Source organism: Myripristis murdjan, chromosome 18 (assembly GCF_902150065.1).
Source record: "Myripristis murdjan chromosome 18, fMyrMur1.1, whole genome shotgun sequence".
Lineage (NCBI taxonomy): Eukaryota > Metazoa > Chordata > Actinopteri > Holocentriformes > Holocentridae > Myripristis > Myripristis murdjan.
In genome coordinates, this window is record NC_043997.1 from 27,698,793 (window position 1) to 27,712,088 (window position 13,296).

General features: G+C 40.1%; 1 protein-coding gene across 1 annotated transcript in view; it reads right to left on the reverse strand.

Annotated features, from left to right (window-relative positions):
- Positions 1–9,696, reverse strand: part of pde5ab (phosphodiesterase 5A, cGMP-specific, b) — a 76,788-nt gene extending 67,092 nt beyond the window's left edge. Inside the window, exons 1-3 of the mRNA XM_030076576.1 lie at positions 9,506–9,696; positions 4,783–5,350; positions 2,617–2,790 (exon numbers count right to left, since the gene is read on the reverse strand). Of these exons, the coding sequence (XP_029932436.1) occupies positions 2,617–2,790; positions 4,783–5,350; positions 9,506–9,603 (840 nt within the window). The 5' untranslated portion in view covers positions 9,604–9,696. The remainder of the gene's footprint in view (positions 1–2,616; positions 2,791–4,782; positions 5,351–9,505) is intronic.
- Between the last annotated feature and the right edge of the window lie 3,600 nt (positions 9,697–13,296).

Genomic DNA, 13,296 nt, shown 5'->3' on the forward strand with positions numbered 1-13,296 from the left:
TATCTTGCTCAAGGACACTTCGACACACTCTGGAGCAGCCGGGGATTGGAGCCGGGAACCCTCTGGTTACCTGGTGACCACTCTACCTCCTTAGCCACGCCGCCCCCACATTGTTTTGGTCTGAAGTGTGTTTGAAAGAAATTCTCTGACCGCCTTCTGGATCAAAGCCAGGGTAGAATATCCCGATATTTCCACAAAAGCTCTGAAGACGTTGCATCCATTTCCCACAACGTATCTCTGAGAACATCGATCATAAAGTTTCATCTGTATCAGACACGAAACAGGTTTCTTCTTACCTAAGCTACGCCTAAGCTACGCCTCTACGTGTAACATCAGCTGATAAAGACACGTCACACACCACCTAGTGACACCTCTGATGAAGGCGGAAGCTTACCGCCGAAACATGTAAGGTAAGAAGAAACCTGTTTCGTGTCTGATACAGATGAAACTTTCTGATCTATATAAAGTGTAGACACTATGAATCTTCATGGAGTATCTCTGAGAAGCCGGGTTTTGACAATGACAGCAACTAAAACAAAACTGTGCAATCGATTGGACATTAGCAACACACTTCAGGTTTCACTGTCACCCATCACTCTGAGATGGGACTGTCTTGTTGCGAGCAAACAAGTGCAGGGCTCCCACTGAATCACAGGCTTATATTGTGTGACCTCAATTTGCCTATAAAAATGCACGTCTAATTTTTGCCTCATAATTTCATTACGCCTGCCTAACCTATATTGATGTTAAAATGCCGTGTTGTGCAGTGCAGTATTTGAAAATCTCTAGTGTTCAGTTCAGTGGTTGTAGTTCCTTTGTCCCCCCGCCCCTCCTGTCGGGCCGTAAAAAAATAATCTGAATCGAGGCAGTCCGTGGTGTAGGAAAGGTTGGGGACCACTGCCTTAGAGGACCAAGTAAAACCAGGAGAAACTTGGCACCTACATGCACCCTACCCAAGACAAGGATGCTTCCCAAACAGAGCCATGTCTCAGAGGCCAAGATGAAGGATATACAGTTGATGTTTAGATTCATGCCACTTGCAGATAGAGAGTATTACTGTGCTATGATGAATGAGCAAGATTAGTAAAGTACACTGTGAATATTTGCTTGCTTTGTATGTATGTATGTAAGTTTTACAGAGGCGGTGGGTTGAAAATCAAACAGACAATATTTCACTGATATGTTGAAGAAAATATTGTTCAGTAATGTTAGACTACCAATATGAGCCGGTTGTGTTTTGATGAATAACTTTAAGTAAATGAAATGAAGTTATAATATTTTTATTGCATTAAATGATCTTCATTGCAAGTAACATAACATTGTAAATACGCTCCATTTTAAGTAACCAGTCTTGGGTTTGAAATACACTGTTCTTATTGTTAAGTGAAACATTTCTAATCAGTTTTATCTGAATGAGTACTTGTGTACTTCTGGCAGTATTGCTATATGTAATGCTATATGACGTCTTTTACATTTAAATTGTTTAAAATGATTTGATAAACTATCCAAATAAAGACTGATTTTAAATATTCATTCAACTCGTTTTCCTTTTCTACTGGTCTATAGGACTTTGATAATCTGAAGGTCTTGCACTGGACCATACATTTTTTAAAACATTCATTTACACTGAATGAGCCTTTATAAGTAGCATCAAACTGATGTAACCTATATGAGGATAATTCTAAATATAGTTTTCTTGATTCGTAAATGAGTCCGCTGATTTTACTCAGGTCTCAAAGAGAGAGCTGCTAACCAGCTGTTTTTTATGGTTCAGTTGTAAGCCACAATGATTCATGCCTCAAGAGAGAAACATACAGATAAGGACGTTTTATACGCCAGCTTCAACCACACACTGTACATGTTCCATCTGACCTCTAAGGTCAATGCAAAAATTAGTATCGAGGCTGACAGTCCTCTTGTTTATATAATTATACAACTATCAATATAATTTGGTAGTGATTTAGGCTACTGAAGTTACAGTAAAATGCTACACATGGTACTTTTACATTATATGTTTAATGAAATGTTTGGCGGAGCTAAACCATGTTGTTCTGTTGATGACCGAATTTTGAAGACAGGCCGATTTGATCATTGATTAAAGTGGGAAAGTGATATTGTGTTGAAACCTGATCGCTCAAGAGGTCAATACACTGAAACTGTCATGGGGCAAAAAGTCACCGGAGACTCTACGAAAGAGCAAGGAACAAAAGGAGAGAGAGAGAGACAGTGTGTGTGTCTGTGTGTGTGTGTGTGTGTGTGCTGAAGATGACCCATCCAGGAGGCCACTTTGACCTACTTGCCCTTCTTTGAGCTGCCCCCTCCCCTCAGAGGTCTGTGCTCTGTCAGCAAATAACCATCAAGTACTGCCTGCTTCAACACACACACACACATACACACACATGTGAATGCACATACACTCCAAACCACCTCATGCTCTATGCTAGCCTCCATGCTAACCCCAGCACTGCTGCCTATGGGAAGCCCTGATTTGAAAGTGACTATAATGTCATTTATAATGTCAACATTTGTTCAGTCCACAGTATTGTTATTCACAACACAAGTGAAGCCAGAAATGAAAAATAAGACAAAACCAAGTGAAATCCTCCTCCTCCTCACCTCGTAAGCGTTCTTGATATTGAGTGGCTGGCCTGTTGCAGCCACATGTCCCACAATGCCTTTGTTCCACTCCAGGCGGATGCAACTATTGGAGGATTCTTCCAATGTGGATCCCTCAGCCACGTCAAACAGGCGGCTGACCAAGAACTTCCTGTTGGAGCTGTCCTCACCCACCTGCGAGTGTACACATAGACACACAAACATGCACACACACACACACACACACACACACACACACACACACACACACACACACACACACACACACACACACACAAGTGATGCTAAGTATTTAGAGTTATTGGATAGAAATTAGAATAAGATGATCTGCTGCATCAGTGGCTTCCAGCAAAAAATTTGGTATGTTGTATATTTTAAGTTAATCAGAAAATCAAGATAAAGAAAAATACATATTTATGTTATCTATTACAAAAACAGCCAACTGCAACAGGAAAAGAAAAAAGACATAAGAAAAAACTAGCTTGACATAACTAATCAAACGTAAATATCCCAGTCTAACTTTACCCTCTCCAAGAATTCATGTGCAGTTTATAAGTTGTGCACAGTGCGATATCACTCATGAACATTGGGTTTATTTTTGAGCTCTTTGTGTGGGGGTGGAGGTGGGGGTAGTCGCTTCACCCCCACATGATGATTCACTTACCCTCTAGTCTCCATCAAGCCAGGTAAAACTCATTTAAATGTGTACAACTACCCAAAACAGCTCCATCTTATTCCAAAATTGGCATAAAATAGTGACTTCTGAACATTACTGTACATAGAGGGAATAGTAACTTTTCCTTTTTATAAAATTTCGAAATCAAAGCAAGGAATTTTGCTGATTCTGTTTGCAACTGTCCAGCCAATAGATAACTTGCTGTGTTACTCTGAAACACCCCTGTCCTCCTCTGGTGGATGGGTAGCTGCCAAATGAGCCCCTTTCTTTGTTTCAGTTGTCATACTGTTTCCTTGTGTTACTTTAATATAACATAATAAAGTAACAACAATACTTTTGGAATGGCCATTGCTTACTTATTTAAAACTAAGTGAACTGTGCTGCATAGATGATGCTATTCTCCCAAAAGTACTCCAAAGTGCTCAAACATATGCCTTTTTGAAGAACAAGGAACTGGTTCCATTTTTGGTTCACAAAACTATCTGAGCATTTCGACCAAAAATAAATTGGCTCATAACCCAAAAGGTTGCTGTCCAGCTGGAATAAGAAAATAGTAGGACCTGAAGTGGTAACTGTGATGACAAGAACATAGAGACACAGAAATTGAAAAGCAGTGATCTGCTGAAGAAACAAAACTATTGCTTTCAATTTGGACAGCTCCTGAATTTCATGAAAAATGTAAAGGAGTATGAGATAAAGTGATTTGTATCTTAAAAGTGCTGAGGAGTTGGCCAAGGCAGGGTTCATTACAACCTAGAACCAAATTAAAAAGTTAAAAATACTTGAAGGAGTAAAGAGACTCCAAAAAGAACCTAATGAAAAGTGATGCTGGACACAGAAAAAAGTATTATGAACTCTTCGACAGCATGCTGTGTCATCAACCAGCAAACCAGCAGTCTGGGACTGAATTCAGCCACAGCAATGCTGGAGTATGTAGCCAGCATATGTGGGCTGGTTTGCCAGTTAGTACCTTGGATCCAAGAATCCCGAGTGGAACCATCAAAGTAACTCCGTATTTTTTGGGATATTTCTTGGTAATTGTTGGAGCACTTTGGGTACCCTGACATGCTCTAACCTAAGTGCTCAAAAAGCATTCCAAAAAGTACCCCCTTTGAGCTCTTTTGGGTAATTTGGGGGTACTTCTGGGTATCTGCTGAGTCCTCTGAATTACTTTTGGATAATTTGAAATATATTTGGGTAACTGAGGCTTTTAGGTTACTTTTGGGTACTTTTTGTGATTAGTAGGACCCCTTTGGACAAGGCTGGGATGAAACTGTTTTATATAACTATCTGTGTTTGGTGGTCATACAAATTTAAGTGAAGCTCAGAATGACATGTCTGGGTAAATAGAAAATGAACGAGTTTTGAGTTGGAGGAAAGTGTCTGCAGAAACATATGTCTCACTTCTTGTTGTCTTTGCTGAATTTGACTTAAAAGAAAAAAAGGTCAGAATTCCAGTTTGACAAAAAGCCTTTCCTATCCATACCTACCAGGAAAAGTGAGTAGCGGTCGGCAACGATCAGCTCATTGATGTGGAGGAAGATCTTGTGGCAGAGTGCAGTCACATCCAAGTGACTGGACACATCCTTCACCAGCTCCAGCAGCCTGGCACAGCGGTCGGTCCTACCAGCACCATCACCCTCACCACAACCACCTCCTTTACCCAGACCTCCACCTGAGCCATCTCCAATGGCAACACCACCACCTCCCTCACCCATCACCACAGCCCGCAGAGGGACAAGCTCACGGTCCGCGTCACTCAGAAATGTAAGTGAGCCCTCGGAGTCTTTGACCACGATGGGTCTGAGTGGCCGGTCAAATTCTGATGCTGAGATTTTGCGAGTCGGTGTACCTGGAGCAGGGCTGGGCACAGTGGCAGGGGAAGGGCAGCGGCCGTCGTAGAGACTGAGTGTGGGCGGGAGGATGCTAGAGGCGGTGACAGTCGGGGGACAGGGGTCTGTAGAGGACTGCTGGACCCGCTGTTGTGGGAGCGTTTCCTTGGAGGCAGAGGGCTGAATGGTGTGGACACGCTCAGCGAACCAGGCGTTCACCATCTCCCTGTCAGCAGAGAAGAACATACATTAGGTTATGCTCCATGGGTTGACTTAGCAGATACAACATAGTGAAGTGAAGATGGGTTAACGCAGTGGTCCCAATCCTCAAGAGCTTCCAGTCCTGCACATTTTTGTTCCAGCTGTACTTTTACACACCTGATCAAAGTTCATTTGGATCTGACTCAGCTAATTAGCGTTAAGCCTTTAATTGGATCAGGTGTGCAAGAGCAGAGTTGCAACAAAAACTTTATCCTTGAGATGTGGTTTGGGGACCAGGGGGTTTTGGTCATGGTTAATGCTGCACTATGCAAAATTCTGGAGGACTGAATTAAAGGTGCTTTCACACCTAGTCCACTTGCCTGGTCTGATTCATGTGGGAAGTTGTGTTTTTCATTAGGTCTGGTTCAGTGTTCACACAGCCCTGTGTTGAGCGGACGAAGACTGGTGAAGCAAGTTCTTTACTGGACAGAATTTTTAATAGGGAATCTGGTCCAGAGACAACAGTGTATTGCAAGAACCGAGCAATAACAGAACAATGGATCAGCAACAAACTGCGATGGCAATCATGGTTTGTATTATAATGCTTTGATGTTTTAAATAAATAGAGAAAATAAAGCTGTTCAGTATGAGGAATATGAGCTCTTGTCAAGACAGCGTATGAACAATGTTGTATTGCATCATGTAATTCAGAGAGAAGCTCCAAGGAAATAACACCAAAGGAGAAGCCAGGCCCTAATAAGTAACTACAGTGTGTACATCTCTCACACCACACTATTTCAATGTCAAACTGTTTCTTGCCATGTAATCCTTTCCTGGTTAGGAAACATATTTCTATCACTTTTCACACATGGAACACATCATTTGCATTTGAAAACTTGGTGAAATTTCATGAAACCCATCTGCAAGATACGTTGAAACTTCACTGATCCTTCAAAAACATAGGCAGCAGTAAACATCAGCAGGACCCAGTAAACAAAACAGCGTATAAATATGAATCCCAAAAAGGTGAGGAAATTAATCATAATGCAACTGACAATTTCAGTACTAGAATGTGTGGGGTAGGAATTCATGAACTGCAGTAAAAAGCGTTATAAGGAAAGAATAGTGAATGCACAATGAAATAGTTCTCAGGCAGAGGATATCCAAGTGAAATAATAAACTGTTTTGGATGAGCGCTGTGTGTTGTTGTCTATGAGTGTGTGTGGGTCTGTTTTTGACTACTTTCAGGTACACATGCCAGACTTAAGACATGGTAATTGGAGTCCAATTGGGGTCAAAAGCCCTGTCCCATTTAGAACGAGCTGCTTGTGGAGTCTCCAGAAAATTAATGCCTATGTAATGCTCCCCAAAGTGTCCTAAGTAAACATGTGTGCACGCATATGTGTGTGTGTGTGTGTGTGTGTGTGTGTGTGTGTGTGTGTGTGTGTGTGTGTGTGTGTGTGTGTGTCTGTATCTTGCCTTGTAAAGTGTCTAATGTGGATATTTACTGGAATAAATCAGATAAGTGTGTGGGTGTGTCTGAGATGGTGCTTGTTTGTGTGTGAAGAGCAAATTGGATGTGATTATGGAGGAGTTCTCTAATCAGCCAGCACATTCTCTAATCAAACCATATGCTATGAACACACACACACACACACACACACACACCTCATGCATGCTCTTCTCTGATCCAACAGTAGTTTTCCAAACACTGATTAGCCACAGGGTCAGGGGTTTACATGTTGATGTTTTCATGCTCAGTTCACCTGAGCAAGGCCACAGCCTGTACAAGACTGTAAAAGGCATCGGCCATGAAATTAACTGAGGTAGTTTGGGCCCAGGGCCAGGCAAATAAAAACCTGGAGCCTGAATGCCTGAAGCTGGAAAGCATGGGCTGTTATCTGCAGCGTGAATTTTTCTGTGTGTGTGTGTGTGTGTGTCCACCCAGTCAGGTTGGGTCCTCCCTAACTGCATCTCCCATTGAGCGCCTCCCCGCAGAGCCGACCCTAATGTATCCAGGGGAGGTGCGGCTGAATCAATACCTCTCTGAGAAATGCCCCTTCACCAGAGCGGCATAATAGCTGATGTGGTGTGTGCAAACCTCTTGTGTGGAGCCAATCAGCTTTTTTTGTTGTCGTTGTTCGTACACAGTCAAAAACAGCAGGAGAGGGGAAAAAGTGTGCAAAGAAAATATGTCATCTGCTATTTTTTGACATTGCGCCTGTAGCTCTTTATGGAAAATATTCAAAGACTGAGACAGGGGTTGCAATGGATTATCTTGTCATTAAGGCATGGAAAGAAAACTTTGTTAAGTTGCCGTGGTAGCTGAAGTGGATAAAAGGTTCTGAGCGATGCCGTACTTTGCTGAAATAAACATACACATTCACCGAGAATGTCCTGATGATACACTGCCTGGCTGATTAAATGCCCAGATATGCCCATTATAAAATGAATGCTGCCTTATGTGGCTGGAATAAGCCAAGCGAGAGTGCAACACCACCAGCATTTCTACTCTGAATGAACATGAACATATAAACATTTATTTATTTTTAGATATTTACAAATTTTCTGGTCTTTTTTGGCCAACTATTTTAATCCCTAATACTAACATTTTGTATATTTTAGGCTAATTTTCTTATAAATTTCCTCTTACAAATTTCCTTGATTTTTTTTTTTTTTTTTTTGGTAATTGTGTGTTAATAATAATGTTCATTTTCTTCATTTCCCTGCTAATTTTTGGGTCATGTCTTGCTGATTTGCTCATCACCTTTGTTTCCATTTTTCCAAAATCAAGTGGATTTGATCAGGCCTCAAGGGGTTGGCAATCATTTTTATACCGATTAGGAGGAGATGTGAGATTTTAAGAAACACAAACAATGCTCTTTCATTTATGGTACAGGCAAATACGTGGAAGTAAAGTTCCTATAATTATCACCCAGGATCTATTCAACAAGACGCAGAGCCAATTACATCAAATCACTAGCAGCAGTAAAAGTTAATTATTAAAAGGTCCTGTAAAACTCCCTGTAGCAGTTAGTGATTGTGAAGTAGACAGTGTTACCTAGCTGTCCGGTGATGAAGCACACAGCCACCAGGCAGGACCACCTGAAGGTGTTCATATCAACGATAACTCATGGAGACGTGCATTCTAGTACTGATCCTTATTTTAAAGGCTTTTTGATGTTAGATACATGATCTGAGATTCTTTTTTGTTTTTGAAAGCTCAATTAAATGCTTGTGAAAGTGCTTGAAATCTGCTCTCAATCAAGCATCACTAATGTGACCTTTAAATTTACTATTTTAATAATTATAAATACAGTTTTCTTTTTTTTTTTGCTATATTTTCACCAATGTTTCAGTATTTTTTGCTAATTCGCTGATCATCTTCTTGCATGAGAAATCGAGGGAACTGATTTCTTTCAAAAATGTGGGAAAACAGGTGCCAGGCAAGTTACCAAGAAAGAACCGAAAATTAGCAAGAAATTGGTAAAAAGTTACAAGAAAATGCCCTGAACATTAGCAAGAAATTTTAAAAAAAGAAATACAAGAAAATAATCCAAAAATTACCACAAAAATCAGTAACAAAATCACACAAAAATTGTTAGAAAATTAGTCATAAAATGACCAGACAATTAGAAAACAACAAACAACAAACAAAAACAGAAACAGAAAAGTATTATCAGAAAATATAATTCATAATTATTATAACCTCTAATTTATAATTATTTTTACTATATATTTCAAACTATAACACAAGTACCATAAAAAAGACACACACAAAAAACACAAATAACAAAATAAAACTTAAGTGAATTTTGTTCAGAGGGTGAATAAAACCTTTGAAGTCCTCACTACATTGATGTATTCATGGTAAAACGCAAGGGCCCCAAATGATTTTGTTTTGCCCAGGGCCCCCAGATGTCTATAGGGACGGCACTGATGAAAGCATCCTTGTGCGTTTCTTCAGTAAGTAAATCATTCTTTTGGCCGTGGAAGAAATACCAAAAGGTTAAAAAAAAAAAAAAGTTTATAATGAGGACTTGCAGAGAATCTTTTTGGCACGTGCACGCGCGCACGCGCTTACACGCACGCAGGGCTATGGGCACGCAGAGTAAAGTAAACGTAGTTAAACGAGCAGACCCCCCCTCTCTCTAATTGTCGGTGCGCTGCACGGTGTTACCTTGTCGCCTTCCTGATAAAGTAGGAGCGGCTGAACTCCAAGTGATCGTCCAGCCACGCTTCCATCCTCTCGCTTTCCGGGGAGTAGCAGTCCTCCATGACGGCAGAAGAAGCCTTGTACCTCTCCGGCCTGATCTACCGTCTACATCGAACGACAAGAGCAGCGGCAACACGCGAAAATCACGGAGGGGAGTCGGAGCGCCTCCCGCAAGTCGGTGCGCTCCGATAATAAAGACGACGGTGCTGCGCGCTTCCTACATGGTCAAGAGACTATTACAGAGAGAGAGAGAGAGAGAGAGAGAGAGAGAGAGAGAGAGAGAGAGAGAGAGGTCAACGCAGCAACATCGCCCCCTTCTCTCTCTCACTCTCTCTCTCTCTCTCTCTCTCTCTCTCTCTCACACACACACACACACACACACACACACACACACACACAGTATCTCTTACAACACATTTTAGAAGGAAGCTATATATATATATATATATATATATATATATATATATATATATATATATATATATATATTTTTTAGGAGGGAACATTATATTGTTGACAAAAAGCCAAAAAGCCAAATATTACAATAAATATGAATAGAATAGATAATAGCCATTAAAGTTCCTACAGGAGTATTATAGTGGTACCACAGGAAATTAAAAATAAGTCAAAATAAGCAGTATTAAATACAACTACTACTACCACCACCACCATCACTACTACTACTACTACTATTAATAATACTGATGATAATGAGGAGAGATTTTCCAGACTCACTCTCACACTGTATGAAACTGAACTACAGAAATGCTATAATGTTAATGAAATATAATAGGACTGAATATGAATACAGCCTCAAGTACAACAGGGTCACCATCAACTCATATTGAGTACCACAGCATCGTGTGTACCACTATAGTAATATTACAAGAATACCGAAGGAGTGCTGTTTGATAAGTCTCTCTGACCTAAATCCAACAGTAGAAATCTTATGATAAATGATACATTTTAGAAGGATACTATACATTTGTCACAGCAAGGCTGCTGGAAAACCATTATAAGAATATCATAGTATTGCACCCATAAAGCAAACTGAATGAAAGATAAACTCACTCGTAAGTACCATAAACACACACTATTTATTCACTATGGGACTGTGGATCCCCACTGGAATACTACAGAACTGTTATAGAATTTTTTCACTGGTGTTTCTCCCCTGCTGTTTTGTCATTTCTGTGGAATGAAGGCTATTTAAACTACACACTCCTCAGGGAAAAGCATGATAGAAGTTTTTCATGCATCTCTGTTCACATGCTTGGTTTGAACAGAGCTGATTTACAGGCGGCAGTGCAGGCCTGCAGTAATGAATTCCCCAGAAAGTTGCAGCTGGGTTTCTCACACTCCAGTAAGCTGGAGACACAAACAAAGGCAATTATTAACTGTGAGAATCAAATAACGACTGACCTCAAAGTACAGTTAGACCACTAGATACTGGTTGGTTGAAATGTAGGGTCAATATCAGCATGTGTGTGGCTGTGTGTGTTTACTTTAGCTAATTTGCTCACCATTTTTGTTCCTATATATTTATTTTTGGAAAAAAAATCTGTTCACTTGATTTTCTTCTTTAAAAGTAGGTGAGATGCAACTTAACAAGAAATGACCTGAAAATTTGCAAAATAAATAAATAAATAAATAAAATAAAAATAGAAAAACTCACGCTGCAGATAACAGCCCATGCTTCCCAAAATTAATTAAATATTAATAGAGGACAATCAGAAAATTAGAAAAAATAATACAAGAAATCTATTTCTATAACTATATCTTTTGATATAGTAATAGATATAGATGTAGATACATATTCATGTTTTAAACAACACTTTTCATGCTATTTTGGACAGTAAAAATATCTGCAATGTGTTATCAAACTTATACTTTATCCATTTAACAATTTGAGTAAAGCAGTTATTTTTCAGAATGTCAGCTGGGGGGAAGTCCACCAATGGCAGGAGGCTAACAGTTAGCATTTGGAGCATCCAGCCAGTATCCAGCACTCAGTAACAATGAGAGGAAGATAGCACCACTACTGTCCTACAGAACAGCTGGGGGGTGAGTGAAAGAAAATCACATTTTTCAAAGTGGGAGAACAATCCCTTCATGCTGCATGTCCAAAAGCAGCTTTCAGTGAAGTCCATCAACACTCAACGTTTCAATCGGTATTTGACCAGAGTGGCTGAAGAGCCGATGGTTTTATTGATGAGCTCTAATGACTTTGAGCCCCTGTGGGTTCCTCTGTCCTGCTCTCCGGTGTCACCCAGCTGGGCCCAGCTGCAGCCTCCGTTGCTGGTGTTACCTTACCAGCAGATGGTGGTTGGCTGGCCACATGGGAGACCACCAGCCCCCCCACCTCTCACCCCACACCCAATCAGAGTCTCCATACAGCCCCTATATAGTCAATCTGATGGTGAGATGGAGATGGAACAGGAGGCTGGGACACATACACAACTATATAGCTTTTCATCAGTGTGTGATGATCGTGTGGCAAACAATCACCAGTATGAACACAAATTAATTACACAATCGCAAAAAATATACATTACTGCTTTCTGCCCATTGTATCTTATCTTACATCGGTGTGATAGTAGTTGGTTAATGGTTAAAGGAATGCTCCACTCATAATGCATAATTTTGCATCAAGTACTCACTATTTAATGTCTTCAATCCAGGATGAAGAGACCTTTACATGCAAGCCTTCATGGCAAACCTATATTCCAAAAACACTAGCCATCTCTGATCCAATGGAAAAAAAAAAACTGGGCCTGTAATTCTACGATTCTACATCAGCACAATGCAACCAAAAGTTCCAGTTTTGTGGAAGTACTCTTTGCAGCAAGATTTGAGCAAAATCTGTGTATTTGGGAAGAACTGAGCGTACAACTGGATACCAGAGATTTTGGTTATACAGCATGACCAGTGCGAGCTTTTTAAACTGAACTTTTGATAGCATTTAGGCTTTTGTAAAATCCTAAAATCACAGACCCAGTTTTTCTTCCATTGGATCAGAGATGGCTTGCGAGTAAAAATTTCTTTGTCAGACATTGAAGGCAGCAACTTGATACAAAAATGATGCATTATGGGTGAAACATCCTGTTGAACTATTCTCCAAAAAAAAAAAAAAATAAAAAAACTGAGTTCAGGCAATACATCGACAGTCCCTCAGGCTGTATCAGTACAGAAGTTCTTCTTAATGTATTGGAGAGCTGAGCGGGTCCCAACTTGTCTTCACTTTGCACTCTGCCCTCATGACTCCAACAACCCCCCAACTCTGACCACATATATAGACTGAATGCAGCATCTACAATAACTGCTCCCTCTCTCTCTCTCTCTCTCTCCCTCTCTCTGAGCAGTCATAATTGAAAGGTTCTCTGACCATGGAAAGGCCAAGGTAAACTAATTGGTCAAGGTTTTTTTTTTTTTGTTTGTTTGTTTTTTATTGAAACTGCTCATATTTATGCCAGTAGATGATATCTTTAAATGATCTTTTCACCCTTTTATGGCTCAAAAATGACGAGTATTCCTTCCTTTGGACCGGAAAACCTCTGAAACTGAATTTGGACAAACATGGGACATTTATGTACCACTGTATGTATGCATATTCAAGCCTTTTCTATTTTTTCATATAATTCTTTGGCTTGTTTGTTTTGGGATTCAGTATTTAACATGCTATACAGTTTCCATAGGAGATCAGTGTCTATAAATAGTGATGTAACTATATGGGATTTATGTTTGTACCCATTTAT